Source organism: Aulonocara sp. 'chitande type north' Nkhata Bay, linkage group LG17 (assembly GCF_057382095.1).
Source record: "Aulonocara sp. 'chitande type north' Nkhata Bay isolate Kocher_YH1m ecotype deep benthic linkage group LG17, A_spYH_male_GT1.1, whole genome shotgun sequence".
NCBI lineage: Eukaryota > Metazoa > Chordata > Actinopteri > Cichliformes > Cichlidae > Aulonocara > Aulonocara sp. 'chitande type north' Nkhata Bay.
In genome coordinates, this window is record NC_141360.1 from 31,709,573 (window position 1) to 31,723,724 (window position 14,152).

General features: G+C 40.6%; 1 protein-coding gene across 4 annotated transcripts in view; it reads left to right on the plus strand.

Moving 5' to 3' along the window:
• cacna2d4a (calcium channel, voltage-dependent, alpha 2/delta subunit 4a) overlaps positions 1 to 14,152 on the plus strand; it is a 99,681-nt gene that overhangs the window by 16,743 nt on the left and 68,786 nt on the right. The window contains exons 15-28 of one of the 4 annotated variants that reach the window (XM_086270051.1): positions 125 to 142; positions 668 to 745; positions 1,233 to 1,313; positions 1,413 to 1,487; positions 1,592 to 1,678; positions 1,779 to 1,850; positions 2,011 to 2,072; positions 2,232 to 2,299; positions 2,384 to 2,429; positions 3,601 to 3,698; positions 4,504 to 4,597; positions 4,737 to 4,829; positions 5,631 to 5,758; positions 7,764 to 7,829. In XM_086270051.1, the coding sequence (XP_086126177.1) occupies positions 125 to 142; positions 668 to 745; positions 1,233 to 1,313; positions 1,413 to 1,487; positions 1,592 to 1,678; positions 1,779 to 1,850; positions 2,011 to 2,072; positions 2,232 to 2,299; positions 2,384 to 2,429; positions 3,601 to 3,698; positions 4,504 to 4,597; positions 4,737 to 4,829; positions 5,631 to 5,758; positions 7,764 to 7,829 (1,066 nt within the window). Of the gene's footprint in view, positions 1 to 124; positions 143 to 667; positions 746 to 1,232; positions 1,314 to 1,412; positions 1,488 to 1,591; positions 1,679 to 1,778; positions 1,851 to 2,010; positions 2,073 to 2,231; positions 2,300 to 2,383; positions 2,430 to 3,600; positions 3,699 to 4,503; positions 4,598 to 4,736; positions 4,830 to 5,630; positions 5,759 to 7,760; positions 7,830 to 14,152 lie in introns of all 4 variants that reach the window. The other 3 variants (XM_086270050.1, XM_086270053.1, XM_086270054.1) reach the window with 3 other exon arrangements.

The window sequence follows — 14,152 nt, forward strand, 5'->3', positions numbered from 1 at the left end:
ATTTATGTTTTCCTCCCTTTCATTTGGCCACAGAAATATTACATTGTAATTTGACAATCTTACTGGAGGTGTTATTCTTTAGCCATTCATGTGTGCTTTTCCCCCCATTTACCATTAACTTCAGTTGCCAAGTACAAAAAAGGTAATTGTATGTGGAGCTAGCTTTAGAGCTTTAGCTAGAAAAAGAAAATAAAGTGTAGCATTTGTAACGACATGCTTAGGTTTTGTTTAGTTAGTGGTTGTCAGTTTTTAGTCACCTCTAGTAGTTTCTTGGAGCTCCAGTAGCTTTTGCTAAAGCTAAAGTTAGCTCATCCTCGAGATACCAGCTGATCTAATGTTGTAAGTCTTTGTTTTTCACTTGAAACCACATTTCAAGTGGTTTTTCAAAATGCTTTATTATAAATTCATTTAATCAGTTTGAAATGTAATCTAAAGTGGAAAGTTTAAACTTTTTTTTAACTATACAAGCCGGTACTAGCTTTTTTAAGAGTTAGCTTGTAATTTAACAAGCTAACTCTTAAAAAAGCTAGTATCTCCAAATCACTTATTTTTTCAAACTCTGTAAACAAACCTGGATTTGCTTTTGGTTTGTTTTTTTTTATTAATTAATTAATTTTTTGTCCACAGGCTAACTAATTTATCTGAAAGTGTGTTTATTGTATCACAGCTGTTCAACACTCAGGCACAAAGCCTGCTCCTGATGACCTCAGTAGCCATGCCTGTGTTCAGCAAGAAGAGAGAGACTGTAAGTAGTTTTTTACAACTTTGACCTCACATTGTGTCTTTGTGTTGATAATGGTAAATTAAATTGAAATGAAATTGTGATAGATCATAACAAAAGTGGGAGTTTATATTCATAAATCTGTATAAGAAATAGGGTTAAAACCGAAGGAACCAGCCTTGATCTGCTAAGAAACAGGCTGCCTTAAATTTGGAAGCCTTGTTTGATTCAGTATTAACTTTTAAACCACAGATCAAAAAAGTCCTTTCTTCAAATCAGAGCTGGCTGCAAAATAAAACCACTGCTCTAACAGTGTGACCTGGAAAACAAAGATTAACAAAAAGTCACTCACTTATCTCCAGCTAGTTCACAATACTCCATCGAGGCTTCATGCTGTTATCATCTCAGATTTTATTTGAGCTTATTGTTTATACTTCGTTTCAGAGTGAGCGCTATTTAATGTGATTTTGATATATTTAAAATTCTAAAATGATATTTTTACCTCATAAAGTTATCACACGGGATTCTACTGGGAGTAGTAGGAACTGATGTTGCCTTGAGAGAACTGATGAGAGTAGCTACAAGATACAAGGTAAACCAGAAAGTAACACACCCTGTAACATATATGCTGTACTTCAGTACTGTCAGCAGTTTGCTTCCTTATGGCTGTCTGCTTATGGTCTTTTTATAGCTGGGTGTTCATGGCTACGCCTACCTCATCACCAATAATGGGTACATCTTGTCTCATCCTGACCTGCGACCTCTGGTACGAGGATTTTTTTGTTGGTATTAGATAATGGATTATGAGTACATGCCTCTTATTTTAAAAGCATACTCTTTTGTCTGTGTGCCTGTGCTTGTGTATGGCAGTATAAAGAGGGTAAGAAGCTAAAGCCTAAACCCAACTACAACAGTGTGGATCTGTCAGAAGTGGAATGGGAAGACAGCGAAGAAAAAGTGGGTAACATAAACTTACACGCATTTTTGACCCTTTAATTTCACTTATTTTCTTTGACTTATAGTTTAAGTTGCTGATATAGCTTAACTTTTTTTTTAGCTGAGGACCGCCATGGTTAAAGGAGAAACCGGAAACTTGTCTTTAGATGTGAAAACTTCAGTCGATAAAGGAGTGAGTAATTTTGTTCTTCAGGAATCTGTTGATGTAAAAGGAGACTTAGTGACTATTATATCAGTTATTTCCCCTTTTTGTCCCGTGTACCTCTTTTTTCAATAGAAAAGCTGCCTTTTTGTGCTCACTGTGGTGTTTATGAAGCCTGTTTTTCTTACAGAGAAGAGTGATGTTCCTGAAGAATGATTACTACTATACTGTCATCAATGAGACACCATTCAGGTTTGTCCAGTTTCTTTAAACTTTACTAAATTCCTTAAATTCTCCAGTAAAACAAAACAAAACATATAAACAAAACAAGTCTCCTTCTTACATTTTCTATATTGCCTTCTTAAAGTTTCCCACATACTGTAACGGTCTTGGCCTTCTCTGTGTTGACAGTCTGGGTATAGTGTTGAGTCAAGGATATGGACAGTATATCTTCATAGGAAATGTCTCTGTTGAGGAGGGTAAGTGTCCAATCTCTGTACATCTGCGTTTGTGTCTGGGTTTCATACACCCTGGCTTATGTCTTGACTTCTCTTCTTACGCAGGTCTTCACGACTTATTGGCTCCTGATCTGACCATAGCCAACGACTGGTGAGTTTAACTTGCAGTGTAACAGGTTGTGAGATAGGTTGTGTTTCCCATTTTTCTACAGGGTGGTTTATCCGGTGTTCTGACAAACCGTCCTACTTTGGGAAGTTGTCCTACCCATAGGTTAATTTGACGGTGACTTCTGACAAACCCGAACACCGTCTATGTTGCACATAAAGTCAGAGTTTTCAGTGTAATTAAGGTGCTTCCTTTTTACCCTAACTTAAGATGAACACATAACCTGGTCTGGAGAAGGTTTCGGTTTTGAAATCGGTTGGTAACGCCACATTTTCATTAGACAGCTTTTATAGTAAAGTGCTGTCTAGATTATCTGATGTACTATTATTTTTTTATAAATAGAGCTTATTCGGTCAGAGCTCATAAACTACATCAAATGAAACTGTAAAGTTACAGCAGTGCAAACTGTATGTGTGGCATTGTCACTGGAATTTTCTTACATTCAGCATAAAACATTGATGCAGAAAATAAATGTTTTGTGTATAAATGTTGATCCTAATCTGCTGCTAAGTCCCTTTTACACTGCTGGAATTGCAGCTGCTTGAACCCAAATTAGAAGATTGATGGTAGCAGACTAATGTGATTTCCGTGGATCCTGGATTAGGAAATGGGAGAGAGTTAAATCTGAATGCACTGAGTAACCTTGTGTTTAAACGTATCAAAAATTTCATATCTCTGATCTGCAGCAGCTGCACAGTGAGTGCAAACTAATAATGTTAATAAATATGTTAGATTGAGATAATATATTTATTTTACAGCTCTGCATGCTTATGACGACTCTGAGTTCACAATTTTCAGCAGCATTAATCTCTGCCTCACTCTTAGCAGTATTATTGCTGTTATATTCTTTATTTTCTTTATAGACATCTTATCATCTTATATTAGATTGAAATAGTCACATTGAAAAAAAATAGGTTTTGTTGTTTAATGGTGGCTGGCAAATAGCTTCTAAGGTGCATTACCACCACCCTCTGGGAGTAATAGCATGTTGCATACTACAAGGTGCCCATAAACAAAGGAGAATATATATATTTTAAGACAAGAAACAGTTGCATAAACTGTTGGTTATTTTTTCTTTCTTTCGTTTTTATTTAGTAACTTTGACTATATTTGAAAGTCCTCACCGTGCTTAATTGACATATGTGTGCGTTTGTAGGACCTACTGTGAGACAGACATTGACCCAGCACACCGCAAGCTGAGTCAGCTTCAAGCTGTGGAACAATACCTCACAGGCAAAGAGCCAGATCTGGAGTGTAAGTCGTGACTTAATGTCAAGCATCGCATGAATGCATCAATGTCAGAAGTATAAAAATGTGTGTTTAGTTGGATATTTTTTTGTAGCTGCTTCTCGGTAATAAATCTTATGCTGCTGTTTATTTCCCCCTAAATGGTGCCATTTATATTTATTAAATAAATAAATTGTTTAATTTTGCTTCTTCTTGAATTCAGTCATCCGATCCAATAAACTGCACATACAGTAAGTTATTATGATGATTATGTTTTTCATGGGTCCAGGATTTATTATGTCTTGGTCTGATTTATTGCCAAGAAACACTGTTACAACAAAGAAATAATCAGCAAAAATTTAATACATTTTTCTGCTAAGTTTATATACCAATAAGTATATGTCACTTGTGACTTTGTGCGATGTGCAGGAGTAAGCACTTAATGGTGAGTTTTGTACAACTCAGCATCAAATATGCCAGAGAATACTGAATCACAGGGAGATACTAATATGCTGGACATTAGAACAGGGAATAGACAGTAATGAGTCACGACGTGACTCGAAACTGGAAATAAACTCAGCACAAGATAGAAAACTGTAACCAAAATGAATCAGGAAGACATCTAAACAGGGAATACTTTGTTACCCCCACAAGGGAGGTAGCAAAGAACAAGTAACACAAGCAATGTTACAAAAGAAACAGCATTCAAACATACTGTAGGGTCATTCTCAAAATCCAAAAGAAACGTTAACTCGCAAAACGCAAAGCCCAGGGTCCAGAACTCAGGGACCATAGCAGTATAAAAGCACACCGTTATACTTTCTCTGAACAGGTGATATGCAGCTGCTGCAACAAACGCTGTTTGATGCTGTGGTCACGGCTCCCATGGAAGCTTACTGGAACGCCCTTATGCTCAACGTATCCAGGTGAAAATGAACACAAATGTTCCTTCAGTTCATGCCACCAACTTTTTACACAGTTGGTGATTCTTATCTATACTAACATATATTTTTCCTCTTTATGTGTGTATGTGCGTTTGTTTGTTTCTCCCTCTTGCTCTCTCAGTATGGATGAGGGAATTGAAACAGCATTCTTAGGGACCCGTTCAGGCCTCATAAGGTTTCTGAGGTATGCCGGTATCGAGAAAAGAATTGGCAAGTGAGTAAGAAAAGTCCAACTGCATCTATGTTGTCATGCTATTATATCCAAAACCAAATAGAAACTGGTGTCAAAAAACCTCTATAAAAGGTTTACCTTAGACTGATGGTAATTGAAGACCTGATGATGACTTTATGCCCCCGTCTTGGTTAATTAAAGGTAAACTGAACTTAATCCCTGACACCCAGGTGGCATCTTTTGGGAGAATTTTCTGTGTAGAAACACAATTAGCATATATCCAAAACATTTGACTTCTGTTTAGGCTGTATTTGCATTTAGACATCAGGGTTTTGAGATATGACAGACACAGCTACAATCATCAATTTAAGCAAAGATGAAGATACAAATAAGTCTTCCACTACTCTCACTACTCTCTCTATTGTTCACCCTGGGGTTGCCCTCCCCCAGGCTTGTCCCTCTGGCTTCCTGTCCTGGGTTTGGGATTGGCTGTTCTCCTGCCCTGCACCCCTGTTCTTTGTTCCAATTCCGGGAATCCCCTCTATTTGTATTATTACACCTATTAATCGCAATATTGCAATATTACAAGCAATCCCAAACTATAGTCTCTTTAACTCTAATGTATATTCATTAATCTGTTATTCTCAACATTAGTAAATCCTTTCTTTAGATATATCTCTTGAAAAGCAATGGCTGTCTTGTTAAGGCAATTTAATATCACTATTTTTTTGTTTTCCAATTTTAGTTTCCCACTTTATCCAGTTGCTTTTTTCCATGTGTCAAAGACTCTTCTTGTTAATTAAGCAATGGGTTGTTCTTTTAGCATATTTTGTCTCTCCCCAGGTCTTTCCTGACCTCCACAGACAAGGAAAATATGTTCACCCTGGACCATTTCCCAGTGTGGTACCGCAGAGCAGCTGAGTACCCAGCTGGAAAGTTTCTATATTACATGCCCAGACAAGACACTAGAGGTAGGAGGACATACCTTTACTTAGTATACACACACCCACAAAATAAAACAAACAAACAAATCCTACGAAATACTATTTATGATGGTGTTTTTTCTTTTTTCTTTTTGCAATGTTCAGCAAATTGAGTAAAGAATCCCCCATGTAAGGCTAGTTTTTGTACCGTCAGGGGGGTACAGCTGCTCTTTTCTGTTTCCCTCTATGTATATTAATGCAGTTTGCATAAATCCTGAAACATCATGAAACATCTACTCTGAACACCCACTTTATAACATCTTCAAGGAAACAGCAGTACTGGAAGACTCTTCTCTTTTTGTTGTAAAGTGAAGAGATACAGGAGAACATTCGCACCCACTGCCCGTATGCCTTTTCAAGTGTCATACAAATAGTAGATGAGCCCCGTCAGACATGTGAATTTCCCTAAATAAAGTTTTTCTTATTCTTATTATTCTTATTTGCATCAACAAAGTTCTTTGACTGGTTAGGAGAGATCGGGAAATGTGATTTTTATTGAGGCAAAGTGTAAAGTATTTCATCCAGCTTGATGTATATCCTAAGATATGTCTTGATGAACAGTTTTCAGCATCAGAGTGTGAAAATTAACAGCCGTGTCATCTTTGCCATCACATCATACTAACCTCATTTTTTTTGTAGTTGAGAAAGGAAAAGTCAGAAAAAAAAGCATGCAAGTTTGAACCTGGCTTTTCCCTGCCTCTGGATTAAATTCTCTTGTTTTGCTCCACTGGAATAAATGTATTTTTAAAGAGCTTTGAAAAATATGTTGGCATTAAAGCGATTTAGCCTGCGTCAGAGGGCAGGAATGTAAATTTAATCTCCACTACACAGTGCACAGTGTGCAGCTGGAAACACTGCTGCTCCTAATGTCAGAACACAGTGGTTGTGTATTTTCTGCATCTATTTCCTTCGACTTACATGCATAGTTTTTTAGAGTTATAAAGGAATTTTAGGGGCTTTATGTTGACTGGTGATAATCATTTTGTGGTGTATTTCCACGCTTGTGAGATGCACTTTTAAATATAAACTAGTTCCCAATACGTATTAGGAGTTTGATAAATGTAGTGTGTTGTTCTTAGATGTATTCAGGGACTATGAGGCTGACTATAGCGCCACCTTGAGTGCAGAAGAGGTGGAAACCCAAGCGGAGGAGGGAGGGAATAATCCAAGGGAGGCGGAGAATGAGGAGGAGGAGGAGGGTAGAGGAAAACTGTTTCTTTTACTTGGCATGCCTCCTCTTTTTCATTTGATTTTTAGCAGATAAATCCTGTTGTCCCTGTTTTCGATTTGTTTCTCTTCTGCCTTTTTCTTGGTCTGTCGTTCTTTTTTCCCTTCTTTCTCTTTCACTCTCTCTCTCTCTCTCTCATTGCATGAGCATGCAATTAAAGTATGGAAACCTCCTCTCCTTTCTTAGAAAGCCTTCTCGTAAAGCCATCTTAGTTACATAGTTTTTTGGGCATCATTTTTTTCCCATGCTGTCATTGTGTCTTTTTCGTCTTAGTGACCGAATAACAGAAATATAAACATGGTGCACATGGACTAATATAACACACTGACAACATCCTTCTGTTATAAATGTATTACTCGATTAGCTCTCATAATCTGTGTTACATAATGGTTTAAAATGTTAATCTGGCTGGTATGTGTGGTTTGATGACAGTTGGCGTCAGCTGCCACGAAGGCTCAGAGTAGATGCACGGAAGAAGCATGTGCAAATTTATTACATTAATCCAAACTACCTCTCCAGTCCAAGTCAGCCTGTCACATATATATGTTTTATTTAAAAAAAACACACATTTTTGACATGCTTAAATTTCAACTGCCACAATCACTAAGTGTACGAGGATATAAATATTTCTAAGAACATTTTCCGCATGCACATACAGTAATCCTGCATGTCTGTATATCTGGAAGGCATCCGTGCATGCACACATACTTGGATTTATAAGGTACTGTAAATACCTGCTAATTGTGTGTGTTGTTCTACCAGCAGGGAGGATCATGATTGCTGCCACTGCTGTCACTGTGACGGTGGGCAAGAAAACTGCACTTGCTGGAGGTAGGATGACAACTTCTGTTTTAATACACACCCTATCTGTCTCTTGCACACATGCTTCATCCCACCGCTGCCTCCCTCTTTCTCATTTCTTTTTAATCTCCTCTTACCTCTCATTGCTCTTTCAGTGTTTTCTCTGCCTCTAAATTTTCCATTTCTCTTGTAAAACACTCAACCCCTGCATATTTAAAGCATATTGTTCTCCAGTTTGCTCTCTCGCTGTTGTTCTTTTCTCCCTCGTCTGTGTCTGAATTTTCTTACATTTTCACCAAGTAAAATCAGCTTGCTGCAAAATGTATTGGTGGATTTGTTGATGACATTCGAACTTGTTGAGTGGATGTTAATTGCCTGTGGTGTGAATTATCAGCAAGACTTTGCTTTGTTTAGCTTAAGTTCTGGCCCCTTGTGACACTGATGAGTGTGTCACATTATTGCATTTGAAAAAAAAAGGGAGCTGTAATTGAGTGTGTGAGTGCGTCTCATTTTGTACGTTCAGAGTCTTTGGCTTTGTTTCACTGATTCACTGATGTGCAGGTTAGTGTTTGTGTGTTTGTGTGTGTTTGCCCTGGTAAGTACATCTGTGACTGAGACACTCATCAGTCATAATTATCCGAGCGAAGAATCTCTGAACAAGTTTGCGTGCGTGGCTGTCAGCATTTGGTGTCTCATTACGATGACAGATAGACAGAAGCACAGTTAAACACACTGACACAAACACGCGCTTATCTGTGTTCCACAGCTTTCCTAGAAATAATCTCAGGTGTGAAAATCTTGTTAAATTTGGAAGTGGAAAACAGGAGATAAGGGAGATATGAGAAAGAGTTTAAAATACATGTTTCAGTCTTTCTCTTAGCCTTGCCAATTGTCATTTTTTACAGGTTTTCTTTCCTTTGCTACATTCTTACTCTTGCTGCTGGTTTAGAATCCACACTGTTGCAAAAGGCTGAACTTAGACCTACAATTTGGCTTACTGAATCTATTATGGGGTTTCATTAAACCACAAGCTACAAAGGAAAGATGGATGTGAAATAATTATGATGTCTAAAAACAGTATTTGATGTGTGTACAGTATAAATGAGATATATTCCAAAAAATATGGTTATAACAACAACATTTTTTGAATTATACATTCACCAGCTTTTTCAGGTTCAACTGCTGTTCAAGTGCTCTTAAAACAATTAATTTAATTATCCAATCACATGGCTGTAACTCAGTGGTTATATTCAAGAAGACATGGTCAAGACAAAGTTCCAACTGGCTATCAGAAAGTTGATTTTTAAGTGACGTATGAAAAAAAAGAGAATATCCAAGGAGCAGCAGTCTTCTAGGTAAAAATATCATGTTGATGTCAGAGGTCAGAAGAGAATGACCAGACTTCTTTGAGATGATAGGAAAGCGACAGCAACTCAAATAATCAGGTGTGACAACCAAGGTATGCAGATGAGCACCTCGGAATGAACAACATGTCAAGCCTTCAAACTGATGGGCTACAGCAGCAGAAGACCACACTGGGTGCCATTCCTTTCAGCCAAGAACAGGAACCTGAAACTTGATCAGTAGAAGATTTGGGTTGCTTAGCCTGCCTCCATTTCTGCTGTGACGTTTTAATGGTGTGGTCAGAATTTGGCATATACAACATGAAAGCATGGATCAGTGGTTCAGTGTATCAATGGCTTTGTATCAATGGATGCTGGTGATATAATGGTGTGGGAGATATTTTCTTGGTACACTTTGGGCCCCTTAATACCAAATGAGCATTCTTTAAACACCACAGCCTACCTGAGTGTTCATGCTGACCATGCCCACCCCTTTGACCACATTGCACCCATCTTCTGATCTATTTCCAGTAGGATAATGCTATATGTTACAAAGCTCAAACCATTTCAAACTGGTTTTTGGAACAAAGCAGTCCATTCACTGTATTCAGATGACCTCCACAGTCACCATACAGTGGCTTGCAAACTTTTCCACATTTTGTCACATTACAGCCACGCACACCCCACTTTTCAGTTATTTATTTGTAAAAAATGTTTGGAAACATGTATGATTTTCGTTCCATTTTCGTTCGTACACCACTTTGTATTGGTCTTTCACGTGGAATTCCAATAAAATTGATTCATGTTTGTGGCTGTAATGTGACAAAATGTGGAAAAGTTCAAGGGGGCCGAATACTTTTGTGAGCCAATGTATTTCAATCTAATAGTGCAGCTTTGGGATGTGGTGAAACAGGAGAGTTACATTGAGGATGTGCTGCTAACAAATCCAACCCAGTACTAGCAAGGAGTGTTTTCTGAGTAAATATAATAATCACCATTTCGTGGGCACAAAAGTTAAAGTTCATCACTAGATGCCAAGTCCATCAACTTCTCTCCAAGCTGCAGCAAACTCAGAGGGGATGGTTTTATAAACTTATTGGTATGTGTGTGTAAGGAACACATACACACACCAAGTCTCTCACAAGCACATGACTCAGTGTGTTTCACCCTTTGATGCTCCTCTTTAAATCCTCACATACATCTCTCTTTTCTTAGCCTCTGCTTTCCTAAGCTGTCAGATCTGTCTGCCTCCACATCACATTTCTCCTCTCTGTGTTTCCTTTTTCTTTTCCCTATCATGTCATTTTTTTCTCATACCCCTTTGCCCTAACTTCCTCTCTACCTTTGTTACTTACTGCAATGGAGGGTTTCTTGTCGAGAGTAACATTCACATAGCAAAATCAAATATTTAGAAGCTGCTTGGTCAAGGAACTCGAGCACATACGCTTAAAGGTGTATTCACTCCTTGTAATGCACATTACATGCTTATGCATTGTGAAGAATGAGAAAGGTAATGTAAGCACAATGAAAAGCACAGCTTGCACACATGTGCCAAAATAAAAAGACAAGCACAGAAATGTGAAGACAAATAGTTTGAACTTGTTTTTTTTCAGTTGATTGGATATATGATGACTATCATCACTTCTGTGTTTCAAATTGCACAAATGTTTGCACCTAATAATGTTGCAAATTACACATTAACTAAAATAAATCCTAAATTCAAAATATATTTAATATTTGCATGACTTTAAGTATCTAAAAATATTGCAATTCTACGTATAACCACTGAGTGTCAGTGTTTATCTGGACAGAACACAGTCAGTTGTCTATCAGCGTCTCTGTGCATCTTGTGCTCAGCTTTCATGCTCATTTAGTGGCAGATTTAATTTCTTCTTCTTTCATGAAGGCCATGGATTTCCTGTGTCAGAGGCTGATCCAAAATCAGTGCACAGTGACTACAAAAAGACTGTGGTTATACCGTCTGAGGGCTCAGCAATGGATTAGAATATCTCTGTGGCATAAGTGACATGCTGTATATAAATAAACCTATTCCTACTGATGCAGAGGCAGACTTGGGAAAAGAGGAGGAAAGAGTGATGAGTGTGTGTAAATAAAAAAAGACAGAGACAGAGGGATAGAGCAGGCAAAGAATAAAGAGAAGACATTTTACATGGAGGAGGAGAGGAAGCACCTAATAAGGATATAAATGAGCGAGAAAAGGAGGTAAGATCAGGGTGGAGACAAAAAGGGCACACAATAGACCAGACTGAGCAAGTGATAAAGAGACAGAGATGAGAGAAAGGAAGGTGAGAAGATTAAAAAATGATAGGAGAAGAAGTGACAAAAAGATAAATTGAGACAAGAAAACTGAGAGGGGAATGGACCCAGAGAGAACAATGAAAGGTGAGAGGAAAAAGAGGGAAAAGTATGGGAAAACATATACCTATATTCAGATTAGGATTAGGATTCAAGATTATTGTCAGTACACATTTAAAAATACAGGGTAATGAAATACAGTTTGCATCTAATCAGAAGTGCAAAGAGCAGTAAGTGCAAGAAGAGCAGATTATATACAGATAAGGGCAGTGTAAAAGGTGGGAGTAGTTATGTACAGATTATGTACAAGTAAGTTAAGTATACAGATGTTTATACCACATCATCCGTGAAAAGCAGAGATGAGATTCTGAGGCCACCGAAGTGAAAGCCCTCCGCCACTTGGCTGCGCCTAGAAAACCTGTCCATAAAAATTATGAACAGAACCGGTGACAAAGGGCATCCCTGGCGGAGCCCATCACCCACCGGGAATGAGTCTGACTTATTGCCGGCAATGCGAACCAAGCTCTTGCAACGGTTGTATAGGGATTGAATGGCCCGTAGCAATGGGCCAGACACCCCATACTCCTGTAGCACCTCCCACAGGACACCCCGAGAGACGCGGTCGAATGCCTTCTCCAGGTCTACAAAACACATGTAGACTGGTTGGGCAAACTCCCAAGCTCCCTCAAGTATCCTTGAGAGGATAAAGAGCTGGTCAAGTGTTTCGCCACCAGAACGAAAACCGCATTGTTCCTCCTGAATCTGAGCTTCGACTAGCGGACGAACTCTCCTTTCCAGCACCCTGGCATAGAGTTTCCAAGGGAGGCTGAGGAGTGTGATCCCCCTATAGTTGGAACACACCCTCCGGTCCCCCTTCTTAAAATGGGGACCACCACCCCGGTTTGCCAGTCCAGGGGTACTGCCCCTGATCTCCATGTAACATTGTAGAGGCGTGTCAACCAGGACAGCCCTACAACGTCCAGACCCTTCAGGAACTCGGGGCGGACCTCATCCACACCAGGGGCTCTGCCACCAAGGAGTTGTTTAACTGCCTCAGTGACCTCGTCCCCGGAAATTGGCAAGTCATCCCCCTCATCCCCAGACTCTGCTTCCTCCTTGGAAGACATGTCAGTGGGATTAAGGAGGTCCTCGAAGTATTCCTTCCACCGCCCGACAATTTTCTCAGTTGAAGTCAGCAGCGCTCCGCCAGCACTATACACAGTGCAGGTAGAGCAAAGCTTTCCCCTGACAGTTTGCCAGAATCTCTTCGAGGCAGTCCAAAAGTCTTTTTCCATGGCCTCTCCGAACTCCTCCCACACCCGAGTTTTTGCTTCAGTCACTGCCTGAGCCGCGTTCCGCTTGGCCTGTCGGTACCTGTCAGCTGCCTCCGAAGTGCCACAGGCTAACCAAGCCCAATAGGACTCCTTCTTCAGCCTGGTGGCTCCCTTCACCTCTGCTGTCCACCATTTGGTTCGGGGATTACCACCACGACAGGCACCAACCACCTTGTGGCCGCAGCTCAATGCAGCAGCTTCAGCAATGGAGATGGTGAACATGGTCTGTTCAGACTCAATGTCCCCAGTCTCCCTCGGAATGCTGTTGAAGCTCTGCCGGAGGTGTGCGTTGAAGATCTCACGGACTGGGGCCTCTGCTAGGCGTTCCCAGCACACCCTCACTATGCATTTAGATGCACCGGGTCTGTCCAGCGCCTCCCCTGCCACCTGATCCAGCTCACCACCAGGTGGTGATCAGTTGATAGCTCAGCCCCTCTCTTTACCCGAGTGTCCAGAACTTATGGTCGCAGGTCTGGTGATACAATTACAAAATCGATCATCGACCTGTGGCCTAGAGCGTCCTGGTGCCATGTGCACTTATGGACACTCTTATGTTCGAACAATAGAGTGTTTGTTATGGCCAAACTGTGATTTGCACAGAAGTCCAATAACAAAACACCGCTCGGGTTCAGATCAGGGAGGCCGTTCCTGCCAATCACACCCCTCCAGGTCTCGCTGTCGTTACCCACGTGAGCACTGAGGTCTCCCAGTAGGACAACAGAGTCTCCAGGTGGAGCACCTTCCAGCACCCCACCCAGGAACTCTAAGAAGGCTGGGTACTCTGAACTGCCACTCGGCGCATAAGCGCAGATGACAGTCAGGACCCGTTCCCCGACCCTAAGGCGCAGGGAACAAACCCTGTCATCCACCGGGAAGAACCCCAACATACAGGCAGCAAGCCGAGGGGATATTAGAATACCCACCCCAGCCCACCGCCTCTCACCAGGGGCAACTCCAGACTGAGACAGAGTCCAGCACCTCTCCAAAAGACTGGTTACAGAGCCCAAGTCATGCGTATAGGTGAGCCGGACTATATCTAGCCAGTACCTCTCAACCTCACGCACTAACTCAGGCTCCTTCCCCACCAGAGAGGTGATATTCCATGTCCCAAATGCCAGTCTTGGTAGCCGGGGATCAGTCCACATAACGGTCTTCTGAATCGCTCTTTTTGTGGTCCCTCACCCAGGACCAATTTGCCATGGGAGACCCTACCAGGGGGCAAAAGCCCCCGGACAACATAGCCCCTGGGATCCCTGGGACACACAAACCCCTCCACCACGATAAGGTAGCGATTTACGGAGAGGGAACTGTATACAGATGTTCTATATTGCTATACAGAGGGGCAGATATACAGATGTAC